Genomic DNA, 15156 nt, shown 5'->3' with positions numbered 1-15156 from the left:
CCAGAGTCTGAAGCCTAATGATAATTAAATGGTCAGAGAGCGAATAGAACCGCCTCCTCCGTCAATAGTGACTATTGTGCAAAAAGTTACAGAAAAGTTAAAGAAGAAATGTCATCTACAGAAATAAGTAACAGATAGTAGAGAGCAAAGAATATTGGCCTTTGGGCCAGAAATTAAAAGTTCAACTGAATGTGATTAGTTTGCTAAGTTTGCTCTACAGAGAACAAATCATTAGAGCTGGCCCTTTTTTTTTTTTTTTCTTTGAATGTTTTTTTCTTCCACATTAACAGCTTTGACTTGTTAATCAGAACGACAACAGAAACCATCCAGACACACATGAACACTGCTTGAAAAAGTAACAAAGCTGTAGAGAAATGCAAATTATGGGTAAATGGCATTGTAAGCAAAGAGAAGGATCCAGTAGTGAAAAAGGAAGATCCACTCTCTGTCAGCACCCACTGGCCATCTACAGGGTTAAAATAAAAAGGAAAGGAAGTCTCCCGTGACACCTCATAGTCCACCAGAATCATTTAAACACTCAGAGGAAGCACCCGCCTCTCGTATTTATTGCTACATCAATTCGCTACTGAGAAGGATTTGAATCAATTTTTAAGGAATAGAGTTTTTAGTTATGAGGCAACTCCTTTTTTTAATTGACATAGTAGTCCATCCACACCGTAGGGTGGTATAGTGTAGTGGTCAGTAGTGTGGAGTAGTGGTTAGGCAACCCAACCAGAGGGAGACATGAGGGTTTGGACAGTAACTGTACATCTATATACATTTGTTCTTCTCTGCTACAGCTCTGTAACTTTTTTCAGTTTGTCTTTGACCAAAAAAAATTGGCCACATTTGGTAATGAAGATGTGACTTTGTGTGCAGAAGTAGCCACTGATAAAGTCCTGTTTTAGGCCACGCAGTTGCAGGAGCACCGCTGCACATTAACACAAACCTAAATAGTGGAAGCATTAAATGAATAGTTTAACATTTTGGGGAACAGAGCTTATTCGACACCATCATGTCTGTTTGCTAAATATCAACGTACAGCCAGCAGTCGGATTAGCTTAGTTTAGCTTAGCATAAAGACTGTGAAATAAATATGTTTCCCAAAATGTCAAAGTATTCCTTTAATCTCTGTCGTTATTTTCAACAGTCAAACGTTTTCGAGGAACGTGCAGGACGTCTGCAATAGCTACTCCTGTAAATCTTATTGCGTAAAGGGAAGATACTGTATGATGTAAATAACTTTCAATGTTGCAAATATTGCAGAAGTGCTTTACCTTTTACACCACAAGCTTGGTGCAAAGCTGTGTATTATTGCCTCATGGAGATGACATGAAGCTTGTACACACACACACACACACACACACACACACACACACACACACACACACACACACACACACACACACACACACACACACACACACACACACACACACACACACACACACACACACACACACACACACACACACACACACACACACACACACACACACACTTTACAGAATCCCGATTAACAAGTCAAAGCTATCTTATCACAAATTTTTAAACAATCTCTTGTTGTTTTTTTGGTTGTGGGTGGGGGGGAGGGGTGGGGGGGGGGGGGGGGGGGGGGGGGGGGGGGGGGGGGGGGGAGGGGTGAGAGGGTTGAGGGGGGGGGGGTGGGGGGGGGTGGTGTTTTTTTTTGGTTTTTTTTTTTTTTTTTTTTTTTTGGGGGGGGGGGGGGAGGGAAAGAGGGGGTTTTGGGTTTTTTTTGTTTTGTTTTTTTTGTGGGTTGGGGGTTGTTTTTGTTTTTTTTAAAAAAGGTGGTGGGGAGGGGGGGGGAAGGGGAGGAAAGTAGGGGGGTTGTTTTTGTTTTTTGTTTTTTGGGTTTTTTTTTTTAAAAAAAGTTGGTTTTTTTTTGGGAATTTTTTTTTTTTTTGTTGGTGTTACTGGGCTGCAAAAAAATTACAAAAAAAAAAAAAAAACATTAAAAAAAAAAAATGGGGGGTTGGTAGAAGGGGGGGGGTAAGGGGAGGGGGGGGGGGGGGGGGGGGGGAGGGGGGGGGAGGGAGAAGGGGGGAGGAGGGAAAAAAAAAGGAAAAGAAGGGGGGTGGGGGGGGTGGGGAAAGAAAGGTTTTTGGGCAGGCAGGTGTGGTGGGGGGGGGGGGGGGGGGGGGGAAAAAAAAAAGGGGGGGGGGGGGGGGGGGAGGGGGGGGGGGGTGTGGGAGGGGGGGGGGGGGGGGGGGGGGGAAAAAGGGGGGGGGGGGGGGGGGGAAAGGGGGGAAAAAGGGGGGGGGTTTGGTGGGTTGGGGGGTGGGGGGGGGGGGGGGGAAGAGGGGGGGGGGGGGTTTTGGGGTGTGTGGGTGTTTGGGTGGTGTCACTGGAGCTGCTCTGGAGGCTGTAGTGGTCCTCCTCCTCGCCGTCGCTGATGCTGCCCACGCTGTCCGCCTCGCCAGGAGTGAACTCCATCCCCTCGATGTCCACCTCTGCACGCAAAAAGAAAAGAAAAAACACAAGGGTTTTTTTCGGCACTGTTTAAAACAGAAGAAGTGAGGGAAAAGTGTTTATTTCCACCCAACTGCGGGCATATTTATTAAGGAGCCTGCAGAGCCTGTGGATTAAACCCAGATTTAGGCAGCCATTAACTCTGGGCAAAGAGGCAGATCTTTGTGCTCCCACAGCTAATCCCCATCCATTTCTAAACAACTGCATGTGTGTTTACCTCATCCAGGATTAATAAAGATACTGTACCAGTCCAAACTAATGCATTTCAGGGGAGTCTGTGACCCTGGTGAGCAGCAGATTGTGCCTTTAAACTCGGTGTTATGCTCGAAAAGAACTAGATCATACGACAAGTAGTCCAACCGCATCGAAAGGCACAAATATTTATAGGGGTAAAAGGCCTGCCATCACAGAGCGGGGTGAGACACAATGAATGGTCTAAATATGGGGAAAACTGCTCACATTTTCAAACAGTCTCTCCTAGAAGGCGATCATAGTGTTGCCAACTTCCTCATCTCTGCACACCTGGCCAGTCGCTGCAGAAATGGGCGAGCACTGAGACACCCCCCCCCCCCCACCCCCCCGAATTGTGACGTCAGAAAGGTGTGGGGGAGGGGGTTTGAGATGCCGTCTTACTATCCAACAAGCACTTCTAATGAAGGGTACAGCTAGCGCCTTAAGTCTCAAGAGATTGGCTGCGGTTTCAGGATCATGGCATTCAAACAGAACCAGAAAAATGCCTCTGGCCTCAGAGGACGGCAGATTACCGTTCGTATTTTTGTCATTTCGACAGGTGAAACGTGACAAAGCGGTTGAGCTGCTACAACCTGTACCAGTACATTACACAAAATCGTATCTACCACCATCAGTAGCTAAAAAGGAGTGCTAGATGGTGTTAACCTTTGACCCCAGAGGCATCACCTGCAAACAAGAGCGGGGCTAATCATCGGGTGGTTGTACACTTGCATCCCAGTGTGGCTCAGAGTTTATCAGTGGACAGCGAGAGGAATGCAAACAGCTGACTGGGTTTACATGTAGATGAAAGCACTAATAGCGTTGTGTGTGTTGTGAGCGAAATATACAAACTGAATATAGCTTCAGGGTATGCACAGTTTTTTATTTATTTTTATATATATATATATATATATATATATATATATATATATATATATATATATATATATATATATATATATATATATATATATATATATATATATATATAAATAAAAAACTGTGCATACCCTGAAGCTATATTCAGTTTGTATACACACACACACAGTTTGTGTGTGTGTCAACCTCAGTCTGAGCCATACCAAGGTCCTTATTGATTTGCATCAAACGTGGTGATCTGCATTGGATTTTTCATTAATGTCATAGTTACATAGAACTGTGACCACAATGGCCCGGACTGTCACACATACGATACAGAAAAGGAAGTCCTGAGAAATGTAAGATTCTCTAGAATTAATCTACATGTACATTTCCAGTAAAAGCATTTCACAATATGACACGCTATATCCGCTTGAGAAAAGTTATGTACGGATGAGCTCGTCGTCATCAAAAGTCAAATATTCCAGATATGGGACAAATAAGGTTCCATAGTGGACTGCTGGTTGGGCTTTTGAAAGCCAGCGTACCTTGCTCGGAGTCAGTGGAGATGGTGGAGCCCATGCTGTCGGTGCGGATGCGCTCAACAGATCCGGACACAGAAAGCTGCTCCAGGCGGCGTTTGAGGTAGCGGTGCTCTCTCTGCAGCTGCTCCTTCGTGTTTAAAGCCTTCCTGTCCTGCTCCTCCAGCTTCTGCAGAGACACATAAACGCAGAGAATCAATGACAATGTTCGCTGGACACAAACATTTCCATCATTACTCTCTCTCTTTTTTTACTGTATAACCCGTATACATTTTCTTTTCTTTTTTTTTTGTGTCGTACCATTCGATTTTCCAGACATTTTTTCTTTCCCTTGTCATACGTTGTGCGTTCCCTTGCAATAGGAAAACGTATTATGAAGGAACACAAAAGTTGGTCAGAAAAAAAAGAATCTGACTGAGGCCTTTCTGTGGCTATGTAGAAAAGGCACACAATACCCCATTTAAATTAATATTTCCAGCATTTGACATTCATATTCAAAAGAAAGAGAAGTCATTGCTGCACACCACATACCATGTATATTCGTAAATAAAATAAAGTAAAACATGTTTTACACACACAATTACTGGTAAAGCTACCAATGCAGTTTAAGATGACATAAGACTAAGTATACAATAGGGTTTCTTCCAATTGTGATCACCATGTTATTTTTCGATGTATTATTGATGTTGGGATATAGCTTATCTTTACAAGAATTTGAATTCATGCCATATCCTACAGATGCTGTTACTGATGTTATTGCATAAAATTGTGCACGCTTGTGAAACCAGCGTTTTCTTTCATCTCCTGCCAATCAGACCTCTGCCAAACTTACAAAAGAGATTATTAAACAACAACATTAAGGACGTGGCCGAACGACTGTGAGGTCTGTAGGTTAGAAAGTCAGAACGAACATAACCTCTAAAAGTTTGACTCAACCTGGGCTTCGATTTTGATGTGAAAGTTTTCGGTGGTTAATCAAAGCCGAGGCGAACACATGTGGCCCCTTGTGATATACGACTGACGAGAATTAGCGCAGATCGTCTGAGAAGAGAAGACATGCATGATAAACAGGAAATGAAGGGTTAAAACTTGCTGTGCCTGGATTTTCCACCAACCACAGTGTTGCTGCTTGTAAACAGCAAGCTCAGTGTAGCGTGTCCTAAACTGTACTTAGATGAACAGTTCATCCTCTGCATGGTAATAATCTAATAATATTATACAAGCACTCAAGTGTTGTTGAGGCCTTCTCTGTCACTGCCCCTGCTGCATACCTTTTATGTAAAGTATCTTACATGTCTCTGTGTGTGATCTGCAACAGTTAATGAACCATCGAGAAGGAGTTGACAAAGCCAACACTTTAACAAACCCAACATCCAATTATCTCCTTTCACATATCTAAAGATCAGCCACCAAATGTCCTGTATATCCTACTTTGTTGACTCATTTGTTTTCCTTTCAGACTTGGGAGCAGTTTTCTCCTGACAGGCCCTGAACCGCTCCGATTGAAAGATTAGAACACAAAATAACACTTAAAGAAGGCAAGAGAGTAAAACCAAACAGCTCAAAGACAAGGAAGGAGTAGAGCACGAGTTTGGTGCTCGTCAAGAAGAGGACAAACTGGACTTTTCGAGGAAAGTTTCATCCAGTTTTCCTCTGCGCCGGAGCTGCAACTAACAATTATTTGACTCCTTCAAATCTTGTTTGATTAATCGATTGTTTGTTTAGTTAATGTAAATGTCTGAAAATATTAGAACATGCCATTGGTAATTCCCTAACCCACTAGTGACGGCTTCAAATTGCTGTTTTTTGTCCGACCGTTCAGTTCAGTTCAGTTCGGTTCAGAAACCAAAGATTTTCATTTTAAAATGAATTTATTTTTTCCTTTTACTGAAATCGAAAACAGGCTAACTTGTCAAACTGATGCAAAAAAAAAACAATATGACATGTCCCGAGCATTTTATTTCTTAATGTGGCTGTTTCTTTAATACCTTGATGTGCATCTTGGCCCTTTTCAGCAAACTCAGTGTGGTGTGTCTCGTGCTGTCTGGACCCAAAGGCACCAGCTTCTTCAACTGCTCCAAGTACAGCCGTAGTTTGGCACGTCTGCAAACACACAAGCACAGGGTGAGTCAGCAGACATCCACCAGCAGAAAAGTGAGCAGGCACCTACACAAACATCCATGTCCATGCGTCCCCTGAAGGGCAGAAACAAATACTGTCCCTCCTATACTGCGACTGTCATGTTCGTCTCTTGTGCTGGGAAACGTACTAAAGCAACATGACATAATCCGGGTTGTTGATCTGCTCTGCTTTGGTTTCAGTTGTGTCTTTGGGATCGACCGTGGGACGTTTCATGTTCAAAGGGTGGAGGGGGGTGCTGCAGAGTCTCGCTGGTTACACACATGTTCAAAGCTTGCAGAGGCTCCAGCTAACCCCTTTCAAATCCCTGAGAGGAATCACGTCCTCCCGGCATGAGAAAGGAAATGTCACAGAGACTGATATAGTTAGAAAATACTTTTTCATATCATATCATACGGCCAGAGTAGGTACCTCGACAATTACATCCTATCCTCGTCAACAAGAGCTGTTTTCACAGTACACCCACGTGACACACATCCAAGGAGCCTTAGTTCCGAGACTTTTCTGTTTTTAGAAAAAGTGTACTATATTTATCGACCCCTGTAGGGTTTGGCCTGCCTGTGTGACTACATTTGGTTGCTTTAGTATGGTGGTGTATTCACACAAAAAATACTTGCATTGCACAAACCGACCACTCGCTATTTCTAATGTATGTATATGCAGAAGATAACATAACGTGCACTGTCTAGTGGTGCATTACCATTGTCCATCTCAGCTGTCTTTCGTTATTTTCCCAATCCCTGTATTTGATTGATCCCCCAAATGGAAACCCTGCTATACCCAAACGCTGTATCGGAGTCTTTAAACCCACAGTCACTGGGTGCAAAAACCATTATTGACCAAAATGACGGCCATGAGAGGTTTCTCATCTGTTCTGGTCATTCTGTCGGTTGAACTCAAGACACAAACTGTGGCCCTGGAAAACCTTGCATCCCCTGCCAAAGCCCTACAGGCCAACAACCCTGGATCCACAAGTAAATAGCTCCCTGGATGCAGCATTTGGACGTTTAATTCAGTGAAAGAGTCAGCAAGGCAGAGTTAATCTCTGTGTGGACGCCGACTGACTTTCTACAGATATTGTATATTATTTTCAAAGGACTGCTCTTATTCACAACATTTTATATCAGCAGATTACCTCCCCTGTCTGTCCTTGGTTCATTCAGATTTGTTCATAAAGGCCTTTCAATCCTCCATTAGTCAAGCTAGTCCATGAACCGTTTCTTTGTTCTGAGCTAGCCTTCCCCCTTTTCTCTCGTTCCTTTGGCTAACTTGGTGTCTCAACGGTAAACAAACTCCAACAATGCAAGGTCTCCACTGGCCATCGCTGCAACCACAATAAACCTAATCAGAGAAATGAAGCGCTCTCCGGCTGACTGCAGAGCCGAGCACACAGGAAGACACACTCTTTACACATGCTTTACACAGTCTTTTCCCTGTTATTTTCTTTTTTAGGAAGGGCGTCGCCTGTGTTTTTCCGCATAAAGTAAGACCCTCTCACTAGCCCCGTCTGTTTCATTTAGAGGTCAGCCAGAGGCGGCCTGTGGTGGACTACAAGAGTCTCAGGGGCGAAACGTTATAATCCAAAATCCTAAATGATAGTTGCATCTTTAGTGTTTAGGGATTTGATTGTAGCTTTAAAAAAAAAGCACTGGATTTAAATATCTAAAAAAGAAAAGAAAAAAAAGATTAGCAAATATGCCCTTTAAACCATCTCTACCTCTCTACAGGTGCATACAGGCATTCACCCCAAAAAAGGGCGTGTGAAAGTGCTCTCGTTCTTTTATTTCCTCCTCTCCCAGGGGGCAATTTCCCCCATCCGCCTCACCCCTCCACCCCTCTGCTCCACCCTGCCAACACCAACACACCCTCATCCCAGTGGAAAACAAGTGTCTTCTGAAGACAGGGGCGGGGGCCCACCTCCAACCTGCCCCGGTCGAGCCACATGAAGCACTTGGACTGCGGCCAGGGGAAGCAGGCAGGAAGGAGCTGGGGGTCTGCAGCAGGGGGTTTGGGGGGGGGTGGGGTGGGGTGTTTTTTTTGGAACGGAGTGGGGTCCGAGCTAGTGGGTGACTTTCTCTTGGGTTGAAAAAAGGGCTCTTTGAGTGCAGTTTGCTCAGCTGCACTAGGCAGTGCTCCACACACATCATAAAGGGTAACTTGAGCCAATGCGCCACCATCTTGCACCCCACTCTCCCTCTCTTGTAATGAAAAACAAAAACAAGGCGTTCCCCGAATACAACCGCCCCCATCACCCGCCCCAAAGAAAAGCCGTTTTTACTGACTTATTCATCACAGGCCACACGTATGCTCACCACATATTTTACCTGGCATGCAGAGGATAGAAAATGTGCACAGATGCACTTTCACCACCCAAATGTGTGAGGATTAGTCTGGGCTGACATCAGAGAGTGGTATCAATTTTCTCATCTAAAATATCAAACTTATCCTTTCAAAAATTTAAATAATTGGAAATGAGAATGTATGTACATGTGTGGATATTTGCCCTGTTAAGTTGTTTTTGTATTTTTTTTTTTTAAACGCAGTAAAATGTAGATAAAGAATATTGCTGAAGAGATTTTTTTTTTTTTTTTGTGTAAGACACTGCCGAGTGTGCCATTGTTCTTCTATGTTTGTAAAAAACAAAAGTCAATTAAGATGTGCATTTACTTAAATAAAAATTGAACCAATTTCAAATGTGAAAACTCAACCAAAGTGTAAGAAATACCACTTCTCTCCATACATCCAAACTGTAGCTGTTTTGAATTGACGTCCCCCTAGCTCTTACGTAATTGCTGATAATGATCCACTTCAACATTTCTGTCAGTTTCAACAAGTCTGGGCTGAGCCTCTCTTCGTCTTGAGCCGCGCATTAAATGCTACACTTCTTCGTTCTATCTGTCTAATTGTGACTGCCTACGGAAAAAAAAGCTTCACCTTTCTGATGCATATCAATAAGGCAAGACCTGGTTTAACCTGGCAGTGTGTCCCTGACCGCTCCCCCCCCCCCGTAGCACATGTTCCCCTGCCGCGAGACACACTTGCTATTTTCCTCCAAGAGCGCACAGACGATTTTAGAGCGGGGTTAGGACCCTCCCTCACTCACTCACCCACTCACTCACTCACTCACTCACTCACTCACTCACTCACTCACTCACTCACTCACTCACTCACTCACTCACTCACTCACTCACTCACTCACTCACTCACTCACTCACTCACTCACCCACTCACGTTTGTTATTCCTAAACCAAGCCCCCTGTCACGCTATGTTTATAAGATTGCCTCAAACAGCCATGCAAAGTGTGGCACCAGATGAACCTGAACGATGTGTCCATGAAGGAGAGCAGACAGTTTGCACCGCCTGTCTCCACGTGGTTCTGAATCACATCAAATTTTCCAATTTGTCTGGGTTGAAAATAGGACGGTCTTTGATATTCCAGTCATGTAACGTGTCAGAGTATTGGTGTGGTGTCCTACTTGTTTGTGTCGACAAGTTCAAACATGCAAAAGTCAGCGTTTCATCACATATCCCACAATACTGTGTGTGTGTGTGTGTGTGTGTGTGTGTGTGTGTGTGTGTGTGTGTGCGCACTGTGTTAAGTGCTATTGTTTTTCAAGCAAACTTCTCAACAACAACAAAACATTTGATACTGTGCATGATGATGGCATAACAGCAGCCTCTAAGGCTCTAAAACTTTTTTGTGACTTTGCTAAAAATGAAAATTGCTAAAACTACAAAAACAGCCTGCAACTTCTCTGCAGCTGAGGATTTAATAGTAAACCTGCAATTTGATTTGCTCTGAAGGCACGTCTGCAGGGAAATGACCACCTGACCGTTCTCACGTGCAGAGTACCACGGGACGATTTGTGTCTGATCTCTGATTCCTCCCCCCTGCTCCTCCTTCTCCACCTCTCAGTGCCAAAACAAAGCAAAGGCAGAGGAGAGAAAAAAAGGAACCTTTTGCTCAGAAAGCTGCACGCTGCTGAAACTGGAACAAGCTATACTGCTGACTTACGCTCCAAGGTTACGGAGTACAGACCAGGCCTTTATCACAGATCTGCTCACAATTTGGGCCTTGGAAGGAGAACAACAGTGAAATATCTTGTTTTGCTGCTCAACTCAAAGGCGAGCAGTGTATCTGTAGAAGCCTGTGTATGTCTGATGGATGCATAACAAAGTATATTTATGTATGCTGCACCAGTTTTCACATTGTCCACACATACACATAATGGTTCACACACACACACACACACACACACTGCACTGGTGACAGCAGTGTCCAAGGACCGCCCCGGGCTCTGGAACTGGAGCTCTATCAGTACACAAAGAGTTGCAGGGCCTGAGAAGGCACGCCAGTGCAAACAACGGGCCTTCACCCCTCACTCACTGCACTGTTTAATGAGCCTGCTGCAGCCCAGCGCATTCCTCAGCCCATACGCACAGGACTGAGTGGCTTGTCTGGCAAGGAGCCAAAGGCGCTAAACTGAGGTCAAAGGTCATCAGAAACACCGCTGCAATGTTTCCTCTCACTGTCAGAGCTTACTCGGTTTGTTCCCCGTTGGGTTTAAAGAAAAGAAAATGCGATACCTGGCCTCTGGTGTTGTTTTGACTTGAGCCCACTAGACACCAGCATGAAGGATTCACTGCCTTCTCTGCTCATCTTTAGGCAGGCACAATAAATCAGCTATATGCTATGTATCAGTTTGGAGGGTTTGTCATTTGACATTTTCAAAATAAAGAGGATCTAAATTCTTTTATAGTTTCGACCATCTTTTTTTTTTTATCAGTTGTTACTTGCTGCAATCTGGAAACATGGCAAGATCACTTAAATGAAGTCTGACCTACTGTATTTGCGATAGTGTACACAGTTTTCCTCTGCAATCAGGGAATATTACTGACATTTTGGACATGCTCACTTTAAGTTTCACCTCCAAATAAAGTACATTAGTTAATAATTTGCCTTTGTTTGTCCATTGAACCTGCAGGTCTTGTCTGTATGAACCTCTGGCTGCTTGATTTCCTGACCCCATAAGGCTTCTTTTTAATGATGTTACCGTGTTTCTCCATATCAGCAATTAACTTGGTGAGTAGAATTTTACTATTACTGATATAAATGATGGCCAAAACTACAAAAATGAGACTCAAGTTGTAACAAACTAGAATTATACTTTAGGTGTCTTCATATCCCTTAAAAAAAACACTATATTTGTTTGTTCATCCAGTACTGACAATCATTTAGTAACACTGGTGTTACCCTTTCATTAGTCTATATCCTTCCCATTCCATTTCCGGGATTGCTCCGGTTCTGCACGAAATTCCGCCGGATGCATGTATGTTGTGTTGGAATTTTAAATTCGGTGGATTTATGAGGTCTATTGTTGACTGCTCCTCAGATCTCTGCATGGTAAATTTAGACAGCTAGCTAGACTGTCTATTTCTCTCGCACGACTATTTTGCAGCGGCTCTGTGCGGAGTTTAGCACCGCCCATGACGATTCTGATTGGTTTAAAGAAATGCCATTAAACCAGAGCACGTTTTCCTCCCATCCCCGAATGCTATGTGGAGTAGCCAGACCCTCCTTCAGCGCGCTTTGGAGGAGGGTCTGGCGAAGCGAGACTACCCTTTCATATGTTAAATAGCTTATTTTGTAGAACACGTATTTAAAGCCTTGCTTTATTAGTGTTCTTCTTAAGTTTTGAGTAGAATACAGAAAATTAAACCAAAACTTTCCTAAAGCAACATTTTTTTGCATCAGGCCCCTTTTTTTTACAGCGTGGCTCTGCTATGTGAAGTGAAAGTAAGGGCTGCGTTGCGTGAGTGTGGATCACCCTGTTTAGGTGCTGGAATTTGGGGTTGCCAGTAGAGTGGCTCCACATCTGGCTGGCAGGTTCCTAGGGAGTACGAGGCCAGATGGAGGGATTCTTGAGGTGGTGAGGGACCCTAACCCTAATCTCAGCCGACACACACACACACACACACACACACACACACACACACACACACTGGGCCTTTCAGCTGCCCTTCATCAGTCTCCCCGTCACCCTCCAGGCCCTGCCCTTAGCATGTTTACATTTAACAGACATCTGATGTGCTGTCTCTGGAAAACAAGCAGAAATTAAGCAGCTCGTGTGAAACCGGCAGAGTGGCTGGCCACGCTGCCCACGTCAGCAAGACGAGAGACACCCAGGGAGAAACGAGAGGCTTTCATCACCCTGATATGAAATAGTTGTCCGGGTTGAGCTTTATTTGTTTTCTGTCATCGAAGCGCCACACCCACCCTCTGTGTGCAGTGACAACTGCCAGGCGGGACAGACGGATACAAGTCTACCATAAACACATTCTCCTGATGGCAGGAACATGGAGCTCGCTCTCACATGACTCTGCTCTCACACGCAAGCAGCAAACAGAAACTTAAATGCATCAGCAACAGCAGTGCAGACAGAGGGAGGGGCCAGGTTTCTTCACAACTCGTGGAATTACACTAAAGAAAGAGCTCTGCATGCTTTACGTTTGATTAAACAACAGGAAACAGAATTAGACAGTTTGTTGTTCACTCGTAGTATTTCCACAAAACAAACTGGAATTTCCACTGGGTGTGCTAGGGAATGCCTAGTAATTAGATTCATTTTTAGCGTGTACTGAAACAATCCCCTGTGCGAGCATGGATCATTACAAAATCCCTTCCTCAGCACAGCCAGCTTACACTGGTGTTAACAGAGAAACAGATGTCAAATAGAATTTAAAGAGGAGAGCATGTGAGCAAACAGAGCGAGGGGTCGGACTAGACGAGAACGAGTATCCTGTGCATCTCTGAATCATTTCAACACAATGTCAAATGACAGACCTGGACATTAATTGCCTTCCGCTGCGTGCGTTGAAAAGTACATCTGCAAATGTACGGACGGACTAGCAGAGACAAGTTCAGCGAGCTCAATCAACACATTCCCCTGACACGGGGAGAGCTCTGGTTTTATAATGAAGCCTCGTCAATGATCCACACACAGGAATCTAGTGGCATGAGAGACGATTCCAACTTCCATGTTTTCTGTAAAAGTTTGGCTGTTTACTTCTGGAACGAAGGTTGTAGATCAGTTGGGTGGGGTCCTGTTTGAGGGTCTGGGCCCACCTAAAAGGCCACAAGATAAATCTAAGGAGTTGCGGTTGACGAGTCATTTTTGGGGGCCACAAGCCAAGAGGGTTACAAACTGCTGTTGTAGAACATAAAAACAACTAAACTAGAGAGAATAGAGGAGAGTCGAAAGCAGATGAATGACAGACTGCCTGCGGCACTAATCCACTCTATCAATGCATTATCAAACAAATATTCGCTTGTGACTCCCTGCTTGCCAAAACAAACCGAGCAGCACCCAACGCAGATGCGGCAGCAGAGCATTCTAGTAATATTCGGCCTGCTGTGTTTTGTGACCCCCATCCACCGGCAGACTCCCCCGTTAACCGCCTCAGTTACTTAACTCCACATTCCAGCGTATGTGTGCACACTCTGCTGACCTAAATTTCAGGCTGCCTGCTCGACACACACACACACACACACACACACAAAGCAGCCACATCCTACGCTGCCTCCCATTCCTCCCTTCGGCAACGCTCAAGAATGTCTTCGCCTCGTCCTCTTCCTCATTGCTGACAAGGGCCTGGGACAAAACCATGAATGGTTCAGTCAACTCACTTTCCTCCCTTCTCTCCTCTTTTTCACTTCCTTCTTGAATTGTTTTTTTTTCTTTCTTGTCCTTGAAATCCCAAAGCTATGCACGCACCTTGTTAAAACGCGAGCTACACTGTTGTTTTCATGAGCATCAGCTGCTTTTGCGGCAGTGAACCAAGTTTACTGACACAGAAACGTGATGTACCCTGCAGCAACGACACCTGAGATGGAGCAGGGACGTTCTAACCTAAACGTAGGTCCGCGGCAGTCGCTGACACATACTCAAATATCTCTACGTCAGTGTACAAAAAGCCTGCACAGATCATCCTGACACACTAATCGTCCACAGAGATTCTACGTGCAGCCAATCTGCGATTGCTGCCGGGTTTGACCTGAGTAAGCCAAAGGAATTCCACTTGGGACCTCCGCTGCTGACCTCCCGCTGTAGCCTGTTTCTTATTCTTTGTCCACATCCAGCCTCTCAACAGTTACAACCCAGACTGTCCTACAGCTATGTGCACTGACTTCAGTAAATGAATAACAATTTGGACAAACCCAGTCTGTCGTAAGGCTGGGTAATATGACAAAATATACCAGGAGAGAATAGAAATGTGTAGGCTAAGCCCTCTAAGATTTTGCCATATTAACGAAGATATCCCTTCAATATATCTGGTTGTATTTCTCCATATCAGGGCTACTTTATGGCAGTTATGTTGTTTTGTGAATTAATTGGATTTTCAGGACTATGGTATCAAATTGTTATTTTATCCAATAGCCAGACACAGACATTCCCATCTGGTTATTTTATCTATAAAACTATATCTATATCACAAAATCCATACATTTAAACCTGAAACGATAAGTAATAAAATATGAATTGGCAACTATTTTGATAATCAATTAATCGTTGCTCTGGGATATTTTGATGGACATTTTTTACAGCTTTCTCACACTTTACAGGCAAAACAATTAATCAAGAAAATAAATGGGCAGACTGATCAATAATGACAATCATCGTTAGTTGCAGTCCTACATATATTTATATCACAATATAAAATTACATAAACCTTGATATAGAGGATTGTATCCACATGGCAAACCTCAAGCACACTTTAATATCAGATCATCAGTCACTGATTTCATGTTATTGGTGTTGATACAAATTACTACATGGTCTACACATGCCTTAATGATTAGCCCATCTACAGTACATCATTCATTACTCTGGGTCA

General features: G+C 43.9%; 1 protein-coding gene across 1 annotated transcript in view; it reads right to left on the bottom strand.

Moving 5' to 3' along the window:
- Positions 1 to 2343: 2343 nt before the first annotated feature.
- Positions 2344 to 15156, bottom strand: part of mxd4 (MAX dimerization protein 4) — a gene marked incomplete at its 3' end in the record, with an annotated part of 21508 nt that continues 8695 nt past the window's right edge. The window contains exons 4-6 of the mRNA XM_039805096.1: positions 6110 to 6224; positions 4128 to 4290; positions 2344 to 2471 (exon numbers count right to left, since the gene is read on the bottom strand). Coding sequence (XP_039661030.1) covers positions 2344 to 2471; positions 4128 to 4290; positions 6110 to 6224 — 406 coding nt within the window. The remainder of the gene's footprint in view (positions 2472 to 4127; positions 4291 to 6109; positions 6225 to 15156) is intronic.

Source organism: Perca fluviatilis, chromosome 1 (genome assembly GCF_010015445.1).
Source record: "Perca fluviatilis chromosome 1, GENO_Pfluv_1.0, whole genome shotgun sequence".
Taxonomy (NCBI): Eukaryota; Metazoa; Chordata; class Actinopteri; order Perciformes; family Percidae; genus Perca; species Perca fluviatilis.
This window is presented reverse-complemented; position numbering and strand designations above follow the sequence as displayed.